The sequence below is a fragment of the Schistocerca americana genome, chromosome 1 (genome assembly GCF_021461395.2).
Source record: "Schistocerca americana isolate TAMUIC-IGC-003095 chromosome 1, iqSchAmer2.1, whole genome shotgun sequence".
In the NCBI taxonomy this organism is placed as follows: domain Eukaryota; kingdom Metazoa; phylum Arthropoda; class Insecta; order Orthoptera; family Acrididae; genus Schistocerca; species Schistocerca americana.
The window spans coordinates 776,813,810-776,829,117 of record NC_060119.1 but is presented as its reverse complement, the minus strand read 5'-3'; the positions used below and the strand labels follow the sequence as shown (position 1 = coordinate 776,829,117).

The 15,308-nt window shown below is 38.0% G+C and overlaps 1 protein-coding gene across 1 annotated transcript in view; it reads left to right on the top strand.

Annotated features, from left to right (window-relative positions):
- Window positions 1-14,806, top strand: part of LOC124612249 (methyltransferase-like protein 17, mitochondrial) — a 117,763-nt gene extending 102,957 nt beyond the window's left edge. Inside the window, exons 9-10 of the mRNA XM_047140329.1 lie at window positions 7,107-7,245; window positions 14,385-14,806. Of these exons, the coding sequence (XP_046996285.1) occupies window positions 7,107-7,245; window positions 14,385-14,484 (239 nt within the window). The 3' untranslated portion in view covers window positions 14,485-14,806. The remainder of the gene's footprint in view (window positions 1-7,106; window positions 7,246-14,384) is intronic.
- Window positions 14,807-15,308: the final 502 nt, after the last annotated feature.

The following is a 15,308-nucleotide window of genomic DNA, read 5'->3' as shown; positions in this document are numbered from 1 at the left end:
AGCCACCCAACGGTGTGTGGCGGAGGGCACTTTCCGTGCCACTGTCATTACCTCCCTTTTCTGTTCCAGTCGCGTATGGTTCGCGGGAAGAACGACACTGATGAGCAATACTCAAGTATAGGTCGAACAAGTGTTTTGTAAGCCACCTCCTTTGTTGATGGACTGCATTTTCTAAGGAATCTCAACCTGGTACCCCGCCTTACCAACAATTAATTTTATATGATCATTCCACTTCAAATCGTTCCGCACGCATACTCCCAGATATTTTACAGAAGTAACTGCTACCAGTGTTTGTTCCGCTATCATATAATCATACAATAAAGGATCCTTCTTTCTATGTATTCGCAATACATTACATTTGTCTATGTTAAGGGTCAGTTGCCACTCCCTGCACCAAGTGCCTAACCACTGCAGATCATCCTGCATTTCGCTACAATTTTCTAATGCTGCAACTTCTCTGTATACTACAGCATCATCCGCGAAAAGCCATATGGAACTTCTGTCCCATAACACTCCCCTGTGGCACGCCAGAGGTTACTTTAACGTCTGTAGACGTCTCTCCATTGATAACAACATCTTCTTGCTTTTTAAAGTTCTTGCTTCCCCCAAGATTTTAAAATGTATTGTTTGAGATATATTCTCAGTTCATTCTCTACAAGAGAGTGGTATTTCACAAGTTTGAATTTAAGTGTGATCATATTTTTAATAGTAGTTAGTAGTAACTCTTCCAAAGCCAGGAACTCCATCACTTCCCATTATTTGCAGATCATTTTTCAATTTTTTGCTCTTCTTCCAGCCTTCCAACAACCTAGATCAATTGCATCTAACAATTAAAAGGTTGCATTATTGACGAGGAAATACTGCTGTCTATAATTCAGAATGAGGTATGTCATTTTAAAATTTAAAAATTCAGTTGGGTTCTTAGGTCTCATTTTGAGGAGTTTATTTGATTGGCATTTCGGAGAGGTCTGACTCCTGGTTTCTTTAAAGTGCTTAATATTTTAAAATATGTCAGCCATGAAATGAAGAGGACAGAATGTGTCACAGAGCATTTTCATGTTTACTGCTTTACTACAATTTCATGTTTTGTGGGTCTGAAGATATTCAATTCAATCCACCAAAAGGGAAGTGGACTAGATATAGGAGCTTTTAATACAAACCCTATTTGTAGTTATTCTCTACATTAGGTAGCAACTCCTCAAAGTGCGGTAGGCCAACAGTAAGTATTTAAGTACAGTATTCCACAGTCACTGACACCTCTTACCATTGCTCTGCCCCCACCCCCACGTACCCAACAAAACAACATTTTAACCATTTGTGAACACTGATAACTTTTGGAGTTCAAAGAGTTACATTCAAGAAATAGGTGCCGAACATATTGATGTGAAGTGTAACAACTTTTACAACACTTATGAACTAGAATAATTTTGAAAAAGTGAGCACTCTCTAAATATCGTTTTGTGTGAGAGTGAAGGAGGGTCTTAAGTCACCAACTCAGATCTCAAGGATGTAAATAGACTAAACTTTGTGTGTTACATGCTTGGGGGGGGGGGGGGGGGGGGTGGACAGCTGTTGATGCTGAATAGTTGTTAGGTGGTAACCTCTGACCTCTGCGGAAATTACTGCACCTTGATTGCATTGGGCTGCTTCTGGTACCTGGGGCTTTGCTAGCTGCTCAAGGGACATCAGTGGGTCCTAACAATGTCAAACAAAAACACCTCCAGAGGATCAGTATTGGCACTCAGTCCATGAAAAACTCATTGGAGGATAGTTCTCCAACAACAAAAGGTCTAAAAGAACAAACCACCTTCAGTCACAAGTTGCGTTTATTTACTGCACTATGCATTTCGAGCCCTGGAGGCTCATCTTCAGGTGCTTTTTAGTGATTTACATCAGTTTTTTTAGATGTTTGCCTGTTGATATTACATTTTTGTGTTACAACATGATATATTGTAGATATAAGTTTAACAGCGTTAATAATATGAAACTAACTTACAGTTTAACATTGTATGATGTCTGCTTCTGTTGTGCAGTTGGTATACACAATATACATATTTAATTTTGTAGTACATACTGGGATACATACATTGTCACACACTTTTTCGCACATTGTAGTAGCAGAACGTAAACATGCCAAAGATTCTCATTCATTCATACAGATGTTCTGCTTCTAAATATAATCGAATTTCTTGTTTCACAGAAGATAATATGATATAGTATTACTAGTACACAGGTATTATTAAAATAATTATTTGGCATCATGTTGTAGGTTGTCAGCTGTTTGTACTATTACAGATTTGATTCCCAGGAAAAAATAAACTTTTAAAGGTGTAGAAAAAAATTGTGGCTTTTAAACTCTGTTTGTTCATTCAACAAGTTTTCAGAATATTTTTCTTTGTGTAGCTTTATTTTTTACTGTTGGGTTCTGTGTGAAGTACAGTTAGGCTGTTGTGGATGTCGCCAAGCCTGTGTTTATTAATATACATGGGTTAGCTATTGTAGATTTTTCAAAATGGTTTAGTTGGAAGGTGTCGGTGTGTGTCTTTATACTATGTGTGGAAGGTTCTTCCAGTTTTTCCTATGTAAAATGTAGGGCAACTGTTACATTGTAATTTATATATTCCACTGTGTAGTGTTATTGGCTTGTTTGTGTTCACTGTGTGACGTAAGTGGTATCCAAGTTTGCTGTTTGTGGAGAAAGATATTTTAATATATATATATATATTTTTAATAAGTTAGCTATTTTTTGTGATACTGTGCCTAAGTATGGAATGCTTGTAAAGATTTGTTTTGTGTTGGTAGTTTTCTTTTCATTGTTTTTGTGAGTGATGTTGGTTTGGATTTTTTTAGATAAGTTTATCAATTGATTTAACAGAGTAACCATTATTTGCTGCAATTGTTTTGATAGTATCTATTTCTTGTGTTAGTGCTTCGGGTTTTAAAGGTAATGTATGTGCCCTGTTCAGCATTGATCTAAATGCAGCATACTTATGTGTGTTCGGGTGGTATGAAGATTCATGTATTGTGATGTCAGTGTAGGTTGGTTTTTGGTAAATGTACAAGTTATGTTCTTGTTGCTCATTCACAATTGTGAGGTCTAAGAAATTTATGGATTGATTTGTTTCATGTTCTATTGTGAACTTTATTTTATTGTGGAGTGAGATGAATGATGTGAGAAGTTCTTCAAGTTCATCTTTAGTGCCATCAAATAAGAGTAGTGTGTCATCTACATATCTCTTGTAATACACAATTTTTTGAACAAGTTTTTTTTCTCCTTTGAAGAACATTCTCTAAGTGGTTGATGAAAATGTCAGCTAGGAAACTTGACATGCAGTTACCCATAGCTAAGCCTTTTCTCTGTTGATAGATTTTATTATTAAATGAAAAGTAGTTGTGGGACAGTACTAGTTCAAGTAGATCTACCAACTTTGTAATCTCTGGTATGGTTAGTTTTTGTGTGTGATGAGGTTTTTTCTAATAATTTCAATTGTCTCTTTAACAAGTATATTTGTGAACAAGTTGATAATGTGAAATGAGGCAAATCTAGCTTCTCCGGGGATTTTTACATCTGTGATGAGTGTTGTTAACTCATGTGCATTTTTTGTTTTGTATGTGGTTTCAAAAGTGTAAAATTCTCTGAGGATATTATTTAACAACTGTGAAAGTTTATATGCAGGTGTGTACTTGTGCGAAAAAGTGTGTGACAATGTATATATCCCAGTATGTACTACAAAATTAAAGATGTATATTGTGTATACCAACTGTACAACAGAAGCAGACATCATACAATGTTAAACTGTAAGTTGGTTTCATATTATTGGCGCTGTTAAACTTATATCTACAATATACCATGTTGTAACACAAAAATGTAATATCAAGAGGCAAACAACTAAAAAAACTGGTGTAAATCACTACAAAGCACCTGAAGATGAACCTCCAGGGCTCAAAATGCATAGTGCAGTAAATAAATGCAACTTGTGACTGAAGGCAGTTTGTCTTCATTTTACTAAAGTAAAACAGTCGTGGACGAAACACTGAAAAACAATGGATAAAATTAAGGTCTAAAAGAAACCATGTACAATAAAAGGGCACTGAGTGTATCAAAGAACACTTTTTTTGTAGTGAAAAAGTAGTAGCTTCTTTGAAAAGGTTTCACCATTCTATATCCATAGAGCTCTGAATGTATTGCTAGAAAATTAAAATATGTGGATGATTTAGGTGTGGTATATTGTGTATGTGAACATCTGTTTCTCAGAAAGTGAAGGAAATGTATAGATAGCGAAAATGCATATAGCCAGAACACATCAAGGTTCAAAAGATGACCCTACACGCCCAACATAGTGAGCTGTTTTAAATGCCAGTATTATAAACATCCACCACATTGTGATAGGGAAAAGTAATCTGTAGTAAATGTAGCGAAGAACCTGAGCCTGTTTTCATAGCCTTTTTTCTGTGCCATTTGGTCTATGAATCATGCAGTCCCAAGTTAAAAATATATATGGCTTTCATGGAAGAGAGAAAGTGTCAGGAAAGAAAGGTCATGAAGTTGATTCCTTATGTTGAAGCTACAAAAACATATGAAAGTATTAGGCCACTAGTATGTGCAACATCATTTAGTCTATGACCAAAACAGTAGTGAATACAAAAACCTCGCAACACACTAACAATGGCACTTGAGGTTGTAAATGTTCCATCAAAGAGTTTCTCCCTATAAAGTCAGGGCTTCACAAGAGGCAAAAGAAAGCATAAGTATATCATCTCATCACAATCAATTAATAAAGGAATGTTAAGTAGTGAACCTTGTAGTGGTGAGTTTATACGTTCATATTTGTTAGTAAAAGATTTATGTGGCAATAGCAGATCTTGAAATATAGCAAAACCATTTGGAAGACCTGTGTGTTTGAGTCACCAAAGGGATTTTTTAAAAGCTATGACAATTCTCTGATAAGAAATAGTGTTCTCCACAAACAAAATGACTTTCTCTATCTTCCTCCAAATAATGTCCTAGATGAAGACTCATTCTTTGCGTAATCTTGTAATACATCTGCACGGCCTATTCCTCATAAGGTGATTGTGGGTGTGCATCACACCTTATTCTTACAACACATTTTTGAGCAATGAAGACTTTCTGTCTTAAAGATGAGTTATCCCAGAACATCATTCCATAGGGCAGTATTGAATGAAAATATGCAGAATATGTCAGCTTACTGATTTGTCTCTCGCAAGATTGGCAGTGATTTTAAGTGCAAATGTGGCTGAACAAAGTTGTTTTAGAATTTCTGAAATATGCTTTCCCAGTGTAAATTCTTATTTATCTAGACACCAAAAAATTTTGAAGTTTCTACCCTATTTATTATTTCTTCATCATGTGTTAAACTTATCACTGGTGTGGTACCCCTAGATGTGCAGAACTGAATACGTTGTGTCTCTTTAAAATTGAGGATGAGACTATCTACAGAAAACCAGTCAATGGTACTTCTGAGAACATTGTTTACTATTTTTTCTGTTTCTGTGTGTATCTGTCAGCTGTTTACAGTATTAGTGTCATCTGAAAAAGGAACAAATTGTGCTTGTTGTGTGCTAGATGGAAGACCATTTACATATGTGAGGAACAATAGTGCACGTAAGATTGAGCTTTGGGGAACTGCATATGTGATTTCTCCCCAGTCAGAATAATGTCCTCGGACTACATCAGTTGAATTAACAAGTACAAATTTGTACATTCTTTTGGTTGGATATGACATTATCCATTGGTTGCTTATACCAGCAGTCCCATTAACATTTCAATTTATGTAGGAGAATATTGTGATTCACAAGTCAAAAGCTTTATATAGGTCACAGAAAACACCATGTGGGACTATTTTATTATTTAATGCTTGTCAAATTTGGTGAATGAACATGTAAATGGCATTCTCAGTAGGAAAACTCTTCTGAAATCTTAACTGTGATTCGCTGAGAATATTATTGTTGCTCAAGTGGATTACTATTCTAGAAGATGGTGTACTTATTCTCAAAAAATTTGGAAAATAATGCCAACAGTAAACAGGTTTGTAGTTATCAACATCTCTCTTGTCATCCCTTCTTATGGAGAAACTGACAATGACATATTTCAACCCCTCTGAAAAAATGCCTTGAGTTAGTGATACATTACATATTTCAGGGGCTTATTATATGGGAATCACCATCAAAACTGGATGAGTTTTTATTTTTGAGGGAATATATGATTTTCTTAATTTCAGAAGGATAAGTTAGTAGCACAAATGTATCAATGCTTGAACTCTAGGAGAGCTGCTTTTCTGACATGCTTCTGTGATTTTCCTCATTAACTGTTTGTCAGTATCTTTCAAACTATATTTAAGAAATGATTGTTAAATATGTTTGCTACCTGTGATATACCATTTATAGCTCTTCCATTGTGTTCAATAATCAAGTTATCCTGTTCTCTCTCTCATTTCACTATGTTGTCAGAATTACTAAACACCTCTCATGGTGAGTGTCCTCAACCATGTCATCACAATTATTTTCTGTTCCCCCCTCCTCCTCTGGTGCTAAATTTAGATTATTGTCTTTTGCTCATGGTTGTATTCTATGTTTATCATATCTTTCTTTCACATTCATGGATTCTATCCTTTTTCTTTAACCACTCCAATTCATATAGCTTGTCTTATTTCATCAGTTTTTTTGCTGATCTCAATATGTGAACAGTTCTCCTTACTACTAAATCCAACACCCTTCCTCCTCCTACATTCTACCCATTTTCAAATTTCACTTTCATTCATAGTAATGTCTCATTAGTATACTGTCACTGTTCCACTGATTGTTGAAGTAAAAAGGGAGAAATGTAAAAAGACAAAAAATCTTTATCCATTCTAAATTTCCTGTAACAAGGGTTGTGTTAACGATGGGTTGCACTTCAGATGACATTTACATTCTGCTTGCTGACAACTTCATGTTTAATATATTATTGAATGGTCTCTTTCTTTTTTGCAAAGCCAATTTATTTACTTGACTTTTATTTCTTGCATTTAGGGAAGACTAACTAGGTGTATAGTTCATAGCGGTCACCTTTTCTGAAGTGAGTGTTATGGATTTTGTACAATTTGCAGGCAGCAGACATAGTGATGATGCACAGTGGCCCAGAATTGTAAGACCAACACTAGTAAGGTCAAGACACACCATCTGTAGAATGTGCACAGCATCAGGAAAACTGACAGAAGTTATTTTTACTGCCTCTAAACATGGAAAGTAAGCAAATGTTTTGTCTATTTTCTGGGCAATATGTTGTGTCAGTGTATGCCAATTTAGTGATATGGCCTGTATACTGTGTTTTAATATGTAATGGGATATCATGACATAGTTGCTTGCATTATCTTTATTGCAGCAGTATAGCTGATGTGTTTTATTACTGTAATGTCTTTTTATAACTTATGTATGTGTTATTATCCTTCACTAATCTTGATTGTTTCAAGGATTGAAATACAATTTTTATTTACTGGATCTGTTAATTATGAATGAGTAGACATTCAAAACTGAGAGTCAGATATTTGAAATATAGGACTACATTATATCATGGGGATCTTAATTTGCCATATTAACTACATAATTTTTAACTGATCTATCTAACTCTGCGTTACTGCACCAAGCAGCACATTCAGTGTTATCTTGGAAATGGATGGGTGGAATTCTGTAAAATATTATGTGCTAGTTTAATGACAGGGTGATTTATAGTTAGTGGAAACAACACAGCTTAAACCAGAAACATGAAACTTGGTGTTTGGAGTTATCCAATAAATGCTTGGAAGCTTTAATACAGGCTTATTTAGAACTGACACATGAAAGCATTACTAGTAACAAATACGAATACGCCAGTATCAGCCAGAGATGAGGTGACAGTCATGAAGAGAACAAAGAATATAGTCAGAACATTAGTATCCAATTAGTTCATTGGAAATGACAAACTGCCACAGTTACATTTGAAGTAGGTAGTAGAGTAACTCCAGTGTGATGCTCATAAACTATAGTGGGGCCTAAACATTTTGTGGACTCTATAATTGTGCCAGTGTGTGATATTGTTCTGGTAGCATTATATACTTGTTTACAAAGTGGCCACAGCCCAAGTGTGTGTGTGTGTGTGTGTGTGTGTGTGTGTGTGTGTGTGTGTGTGTGTCTATATATAGACACACACACACACTTGTGTCAGACACACACAAAATTCAAGCTTTTGCAACCAACGGTTGCTTCATCGGGAAAGAGGGAAGGAGAGGGAAAGACGAAAGGATGTGGGTTTTAAGCGAGAGGGTAAGGAGTCATTCCAATCCCGGGAGCGGAAAGATTTACCGTAGGGGGGAAGAAAGGACAGGTATACACTCGTACACACACACATATCCATCCGCACACACACCCATATCCAACCGCACATACACAGACACAAGCAGACATTTGTAAAGCTTTTACAAATGTCTGCTTGTGTCTGTGTATGTGCGGTTGGATATGGGTGTGTGTGCAAGTGTATACCTGTCCTTTTTTCCCCCTAAGGTAAGTCTTTCCGCTCCCGGGATTGGAATGACTCCTTACCCTCTCCCTTAAAACCCACATCCTGCGAAAGTTTGAATTTTGTGTGTGTGTTTGTGTTTCCCTCTATTTTTTTAAAATATATATATATATATATATATATATATATATATATATATATATATATATATATATATATATAAAAAAGAGGGAAACATTCCACGTGGGAAAAATATGTCTAAAAACAAAGATGATGTGACTTACCAAACGAAAGTGCTGGCAGGTCAATAGACACACAAACAAACACAAACATACACACAAAATTCAAGCTTTCGCAACCAACGGTTGCTTCGTCAGGAAAGAGGGAAGGAGAGGGAAAGACGAAAGGATGTGGGTTTTAAGGGAGAGGGTAAGGAGTCATTCCAATCCCGGGAGCGGAAAGACTTACCTTAGGGGGAAAAAAGGACAGGTATACACTCGCGCACACACACACACATATCCATCCGCACATACACAGACACAAGCAGACATTTGTAAAGGCAAAGAGTTTGGGCAGAGATGTCAGTCGAGGCAGAAGTACAGAGGCAGAGATGTTGTTGAAAGACAGGTGAGGTATGAGTGGCGGCAAATTGAAATTAGAAATTAGCGGAGATTGAGGCCTGGTGGATAGCAAGAAGAGAGGATGTACTGAAGGGCAAGTTCCCATCTCCGGAGTTCTGACAGGTTGGTGTTAGTGGGAAGTATCTAGACAACCCGGAGAGTGTAACACTGTGCCAAGATGTGATGGCCGTGCACCAAGGCATGTTTAGCCACAGGGTGATCCTCATTACCAACAAACACTGTCTGCCTGTGTCCATTCATGCGAATGGACAGTTTGTTGCTGGTCATTCCCACATAGAAAGCTTCACAGTGTAGGCAGGTCAGTTGGTAAATCCCGTGGGTGCTTTCACACGTGGCTCTGCCTTTGATCGTGTACACCTTCCGGGTTACAGGACTGGAGTAGGTGGTGGTGGGAGGGTGCATGGGACAGGTTTTACACTGGGGGCGGTTACAAGGGTAGGAGCCAGAGGGTAGGGAAGGTGGTTTGGGGATTTCATAAGGATGAACTAAGAGGTTACGAAGGTTAGGTGGACAGCGGAAAGACACTCGTGGTGGAGTGGGGAGGATTTCATGAAGGATGGCTCTCATTTCAGGGCAGGATTTGAGGAAGTCGTATCCCTGCTGGAGAGCCACATTCAGAGTCTGATCCAGTCCCGGAAAGTATCCTGTCACAAGTGGGGCACTTTTGGGTTTCTTCTGTGGGAGGTTCTGGGTTTGAGGGGATGAGGAAGTGGCTCTGGTTATTTGCTTCTGTACCAGGTCGGGAGGGTAGTTGTGGGATGCGAAAGCTGTTTTCAGGTTGTTGGTGTAATGGTTCAGGGATTCCGGACTGGAGCAGATTCGTTTGCCACGAAGACCTCGGCTGTAGGGAAGGGACCGTTTGATGTGGAATGGGTGGCAGCTGTCATAAAGGAGGTACTGTTGCTTGTTGGTGGGGTTGATGTGGACGGACGTGTGAAGCTGGCCATTGGACAGGTGGAGGTCAACATCAAGGAAAGTGGCATGGGATTTGGAGTAGGACCAGGTGAATCTGATGGAAACAAAGGAGTTGAGGTTGGAGAGGAAATTCTGGAGTCCTTCTTCACTGTGAGTCCAGATCATGAAAATGTCATCAATAAATCTGTACCAAACTTTGGGTTGGCAGGCCTGGGTAACCAAGAAGGCTTCCTCTAAGCGACCCATGAATAGGTTGGCGTACGAGGGGGCCATCCTGGTACCCATGGCTGTCCATGGCTGTTCCCTATGAAAGTGCTGGCAGGTTGATAGACACACAAACAAACACAAACGTACACACAAAATTCAAGCTTTCGCAACCAGTGGTTGCTTCATCAGGAAAGAGGGAAAGTCTTTGCCTTTACAAATGTCTACTTGTGTCTGTGTATGTGCGGATGGATATGTGTGTGTGTGCGCGAGTGTATACCTGTCCTTTTTTCCCCCTAAGGTAAGTCTTTCCGCTCCCAGGATTGGAATGACTCCTTACCCTCTCCCTTAAAACCCACATCCTTTCGTCTTTCCTTCTCCTTCCCTCTTTCGTGATGAAGCAACCGTTGGTTGCGAAAGCTTGACTTTTGTGTGTATGTTTGTGTTTGTTTGTGTGTCTATCAACCTGCCAGCACTTTCGTTTGGTAAGTCACATCATCTTTGTTTTTAGATATATTTTTCCCACGTGGAATGTTTCCCTCTTGTCTTTAATCTTTGTTATTCAGAATCTTTTAACAATGGGGAATAGTGCATGACCATGCTCTCAGCATCTGAGTAAAGCTGGTGCAGTATACATAAGAAAAACTGCAGAGGCAACCATATATATTAGAATTTCTTATCTAAAGTACAGTAAACTAGACAAAATTTAAAGGAATTACACATGAAGCATCACATCAGGCTACAATTTATATGGAGAGAATGGTCAGTACTATCCCACCTATTGTTTATTCATTACATTAATGCATATAAAAAAATCACTGAGGATGTTCACTCTGCCTTGAATGTCTGTGGCTTTGAATCCAGCATAATGTATTAGTTTCATTGTAAAAAAAGTTAACATTTCATAGATTATAGGAAATGACAAGACTGTAATTAAATTTATAGTTGGATGACATATTGTAAATTGTAATGACAAAAATAATCAGTTATTGACAGTAAAACTTAAATGCATAGATATAACATCTACTCATCAAGTGGTGCCAGGAGAGAACACTCACACAAAAACTTTTAACTTTTACAAGCTTTGGTAGCCAGTGGCTCCTTCTTGTGGCAATAGAGTGGAAGGGAAGGAAGAGGGGTGAAGGAAAAGGACTGGAGAGGTTTAGGGAAAGGGTCAGAGTCCAGAAAAGTCACCCAAAAACCAGGATCAGTGGAGATTTACTGAATGGGATGAGAAGGAAAGACTGATGGATGAGGAATACACTGAACGAGATTTGAAAATATTAGAGCTTAAAGGTGGAAGACAGGGTAATATGAACGCAGAGCTTAGTACTAAAACATCATGCACGAGTTGATAAGAGGGAAAAACTAAGTGCATTCTCATAACAGAGGTGGGAGGGGGGTCGGCGAAAAATAGACAGGCTAGAAAATGAAAGATGCAGAAAACTAAAATGGAATGGAGAAAGGAGTAGTTAGTGCGAAGAAATGCTGAGACAGAAAGAATCAACATAAATTAAGGCTGGGTGGGTGGCGAGAATCTGAGAAACTGGTGTCTGGGGAAAGAATCTAGATGGTGTACCGTATTTACTCGAATCTAAGCCGCACTCGAATCTAAGCCGCACCTGAAAAATGAGACTCGAAATCAAGGAAAAAAAATTTCCCGAATCTAAGCCGCACCTGAAACTTGTGACTTGAAATTGAAGGGGGGAGAAAAGTTTTAGACCACACCTCCAAATCGAAACAAAGTTGGTCCATTGAAATATGAGACACAATTTAGGTCGAATGAATGACGATACAGCTGCAGTAGTGTGGTTCGAGTCGTAAGCTTAGCAGTTAAGCTTTACCAGGTAGCCATTGCTATGTGTCAGGCACTCCATCCGTATTTATACGGCTACCCTTCCTTTTTCACATGCTTCATCTGGTTTGAATTGATTGCTTATTTTTCTTTGATCTGATAAGTGCCGTTCTCTTTGTTGTAGGTGTTTACGTCACTCTAAGCTGAAAATGCATTATTTTAGTGTGTTATGCATTTTTTCTTGCATTCTGATAATGAGTGTTTACGGACTGTTGCCGCTCGCGGCATGGCTTGCTTTTGGGTGCGCTACCGCTGCTTATAATGAAAAAAAGAGAGGAATTGTCTCATTAGCAAAACAATGGCAAGAGACTGCTATTTGTTGTTACTTACACTGCTGCTTTATTTGATAATGATAAATGAGAACCAAATAATAGGCTGCGTACGATAGAAGATATTCTGAACAAGAGTTTAGCGAAAATTTTTCTCCGTTTGAAAATCTTTGCAGATGCCTCTTTAGTACATTACATTCTGCATAGAAATTAGAGTCATCTTAGATTTAAAAATCTAGTCAGTTGCCGTGCTTCATTTCTGACTGTATCACTATTCGGAATAAGAATAATATGAATATAAACATGACATGATATGTATATTCTTTCGCGTTTGCTGTTGTCTCACTCTAGTTTCGTAGTTTATTAGGCAGACAGGATTTAAATGAGATAGCAGCAAACACGAAAGAATACATGGCAAAATGTTTACATTCGTATTATTATGGTGAAGAGAATTCTGCAGGTGATTCACAATTCATACAAGTTCCTATTAGCAACCATCACTTGACACAGGTAGGAAAAAATTCAGAATATAGAGTTGGCCATATTGACAAACATACCAAACAGTCTTGCCAGTCAGATTTTTGTGGTACATTGAAAGGCTGCTACATTTGAAGATGAACAGTATGGAATTTGTATTTACTTCATTGGATAATGTATGAAAATGCAGTGGTCGAAACTCGGGGTGGAGAAAAAAAGCTCGTCTTCCACCTTTTTTTAAATTTATTTACTGACGCAGAGGTTTTGGCACCAGTGTTTATCTTTGTGGCTGCAAAGCATGCCTGTGTAGCGCTACATATATTCGACGGCAGAAGTTAGGTGTGGCGGCACCTACCAACATTTTTCAGAACTTCCACTTACTTTGCTCTCGATTTTAAGCCGCAGGCGGTTTTTTGGATTACAAAAACTGGAAAAAAATGTGTGGCTTAGGCACTAAGCTCTTGACTGTCATGTTTTAGAGTATTGGCATGAGTATCATGAGTTATCAGTCAGGATGAAGGGTATAGGCAGCGGGTGTAAACCGGCAACACACAATATCCTGCTGCAGAGCATGCTGTACAACATGACGGGCATGACCTCGGTGCCTGTTTTACCATGCGCCATCTGGATTCTTCCCCCAGACACCAGTTTCTCAGGACTACGCAGGTGGGAACTAGTGCCATACTTATGTTCTTGGTTCTCACCACCCGCCTGGCCCTAATTTACATTGATTCCTTCTATCTCAGCATTTCTTCACAGTAGCTACTCCTTTCTTCACCCTATTTTGGTTTTCTGCATCTTTCATTTTTTAACCTGTCTATTTTTTGCCATCCCTGCTCCCACCTCTGTTACATTCAATGCTCTTAGCTTTTCACTCTTATTTACTCATGCATAATGTTTTAGTAGTAATCTCTGTGTTCATATTGCCTTGTCTTCCATCTTTAAGCCCTCAGGTTTTCAGATCTCATCTGGTGCATTTCCCAACAGTTGGTCTTCTCCTCTCATCCCGTCTGGTAAGTCTCCCCTGACCCGGGGTTCTGGGTGACTTTTTGGATCTATGCCCTTTCCCTAAACCTATCAACTCCTTTTCCTTCACCCTCTTCCTTCCTCTTCAACTCTTCTGCCAGAGGAAGGAACCACTGGCTCAGAAAGTTTTTAAAAGTTAAACCTTTTTGTGTGTGTGTTCTCCTGTGACCAGTTGGTGAGTAGAATTTTTATCTATCCATTTAAATTATATTGCAAATTGCTTCACATAAAGAAAAAGAATTATACAGTTAAAGGTCCCTGAAGATAAACTTGTAAATAATTGTTTATCTGACAGATTTTTAAGTGCTGTTGTATTATCTAAAATGAGCTTATTGTACACTATTTTTAAATTAATGATAGACTCTTTTCTATAAAATCCCTCTATTCAGTCAATGATTACAATACAAGCAATCATTCAAAGTGCAGTGGGTATTACTGAATATAGTTGTCACTTTTTTTGTTTTTGTGTCTTGGTTTGTGATGAGAGGAAAACTTTTCTTTTTCAGAATTGCATGCAGATGTGCAAGAGCAAGCAAATGGGGTGACTTATTTCCTGTGAATCTCTTGGAAAGTGAAATGAATAGTGAAGTGAATGGTGAAAACTAATTACAGTTATTTTAGGAATGAAACCTACTTACCGGTAATGTTTTACACCGTAAGTAGGCAGTGGTGGTGATTGATTGTAAAGATTGCAAAGTGTTCACCTGTATATTACTGTCATTCGTTAACATCTCACAGACTTTCCGAACATGTATACCAATTTTGACAGTAATGTGGCTAAATAATTGTTTGATACATTTTCTGTGTTCCAAGAATATGAGCTGCTTCACAAGTGTTTCTAAACATTACAAAATAGTAATAAATTTATAGTCAGTGTCACCTGTCATGAACATTCTCAGATACACTCATGGCACTGATCCATTTTAAATTAGATGTTTCCCTTTATTTTTCTTAATGATACCTTCTAACATGTTTTCCTTGAATAGTATTTCAGTAGCAAATCCATAATCTAGCAGCAAGTGTAACTTACCAATATAATTTGTGTCTGTGATATTGAAAAGTTCTGTATAGGACACAAACAATGAAAATATAAAATAACAACTGGAAAGTTCTGGGTAACACAGAAGTAAAAATGACAAGTGGAAAGGCCTGGAAGGGATACAAACAATGGAAACAGTAAAAATAACTGCTAACATATAGTTGATGCATTGACCATGTTGACACCACCTTCCTTCACACTAAACATCCTACTGCGAATGGCCATTCCACCACTGAGCACTCCGTCTTCTAATTCAACACCTCATTCCTTGTACATAACCAACAACTACTACTCTTCTGAAGGAAATATTTAAAAAGCACACTCTTGGTTACGCACTCCATTTATTGGTAATGTGGGGCAATGCTTACAAGCTACTTAAGGTCCTAAATTC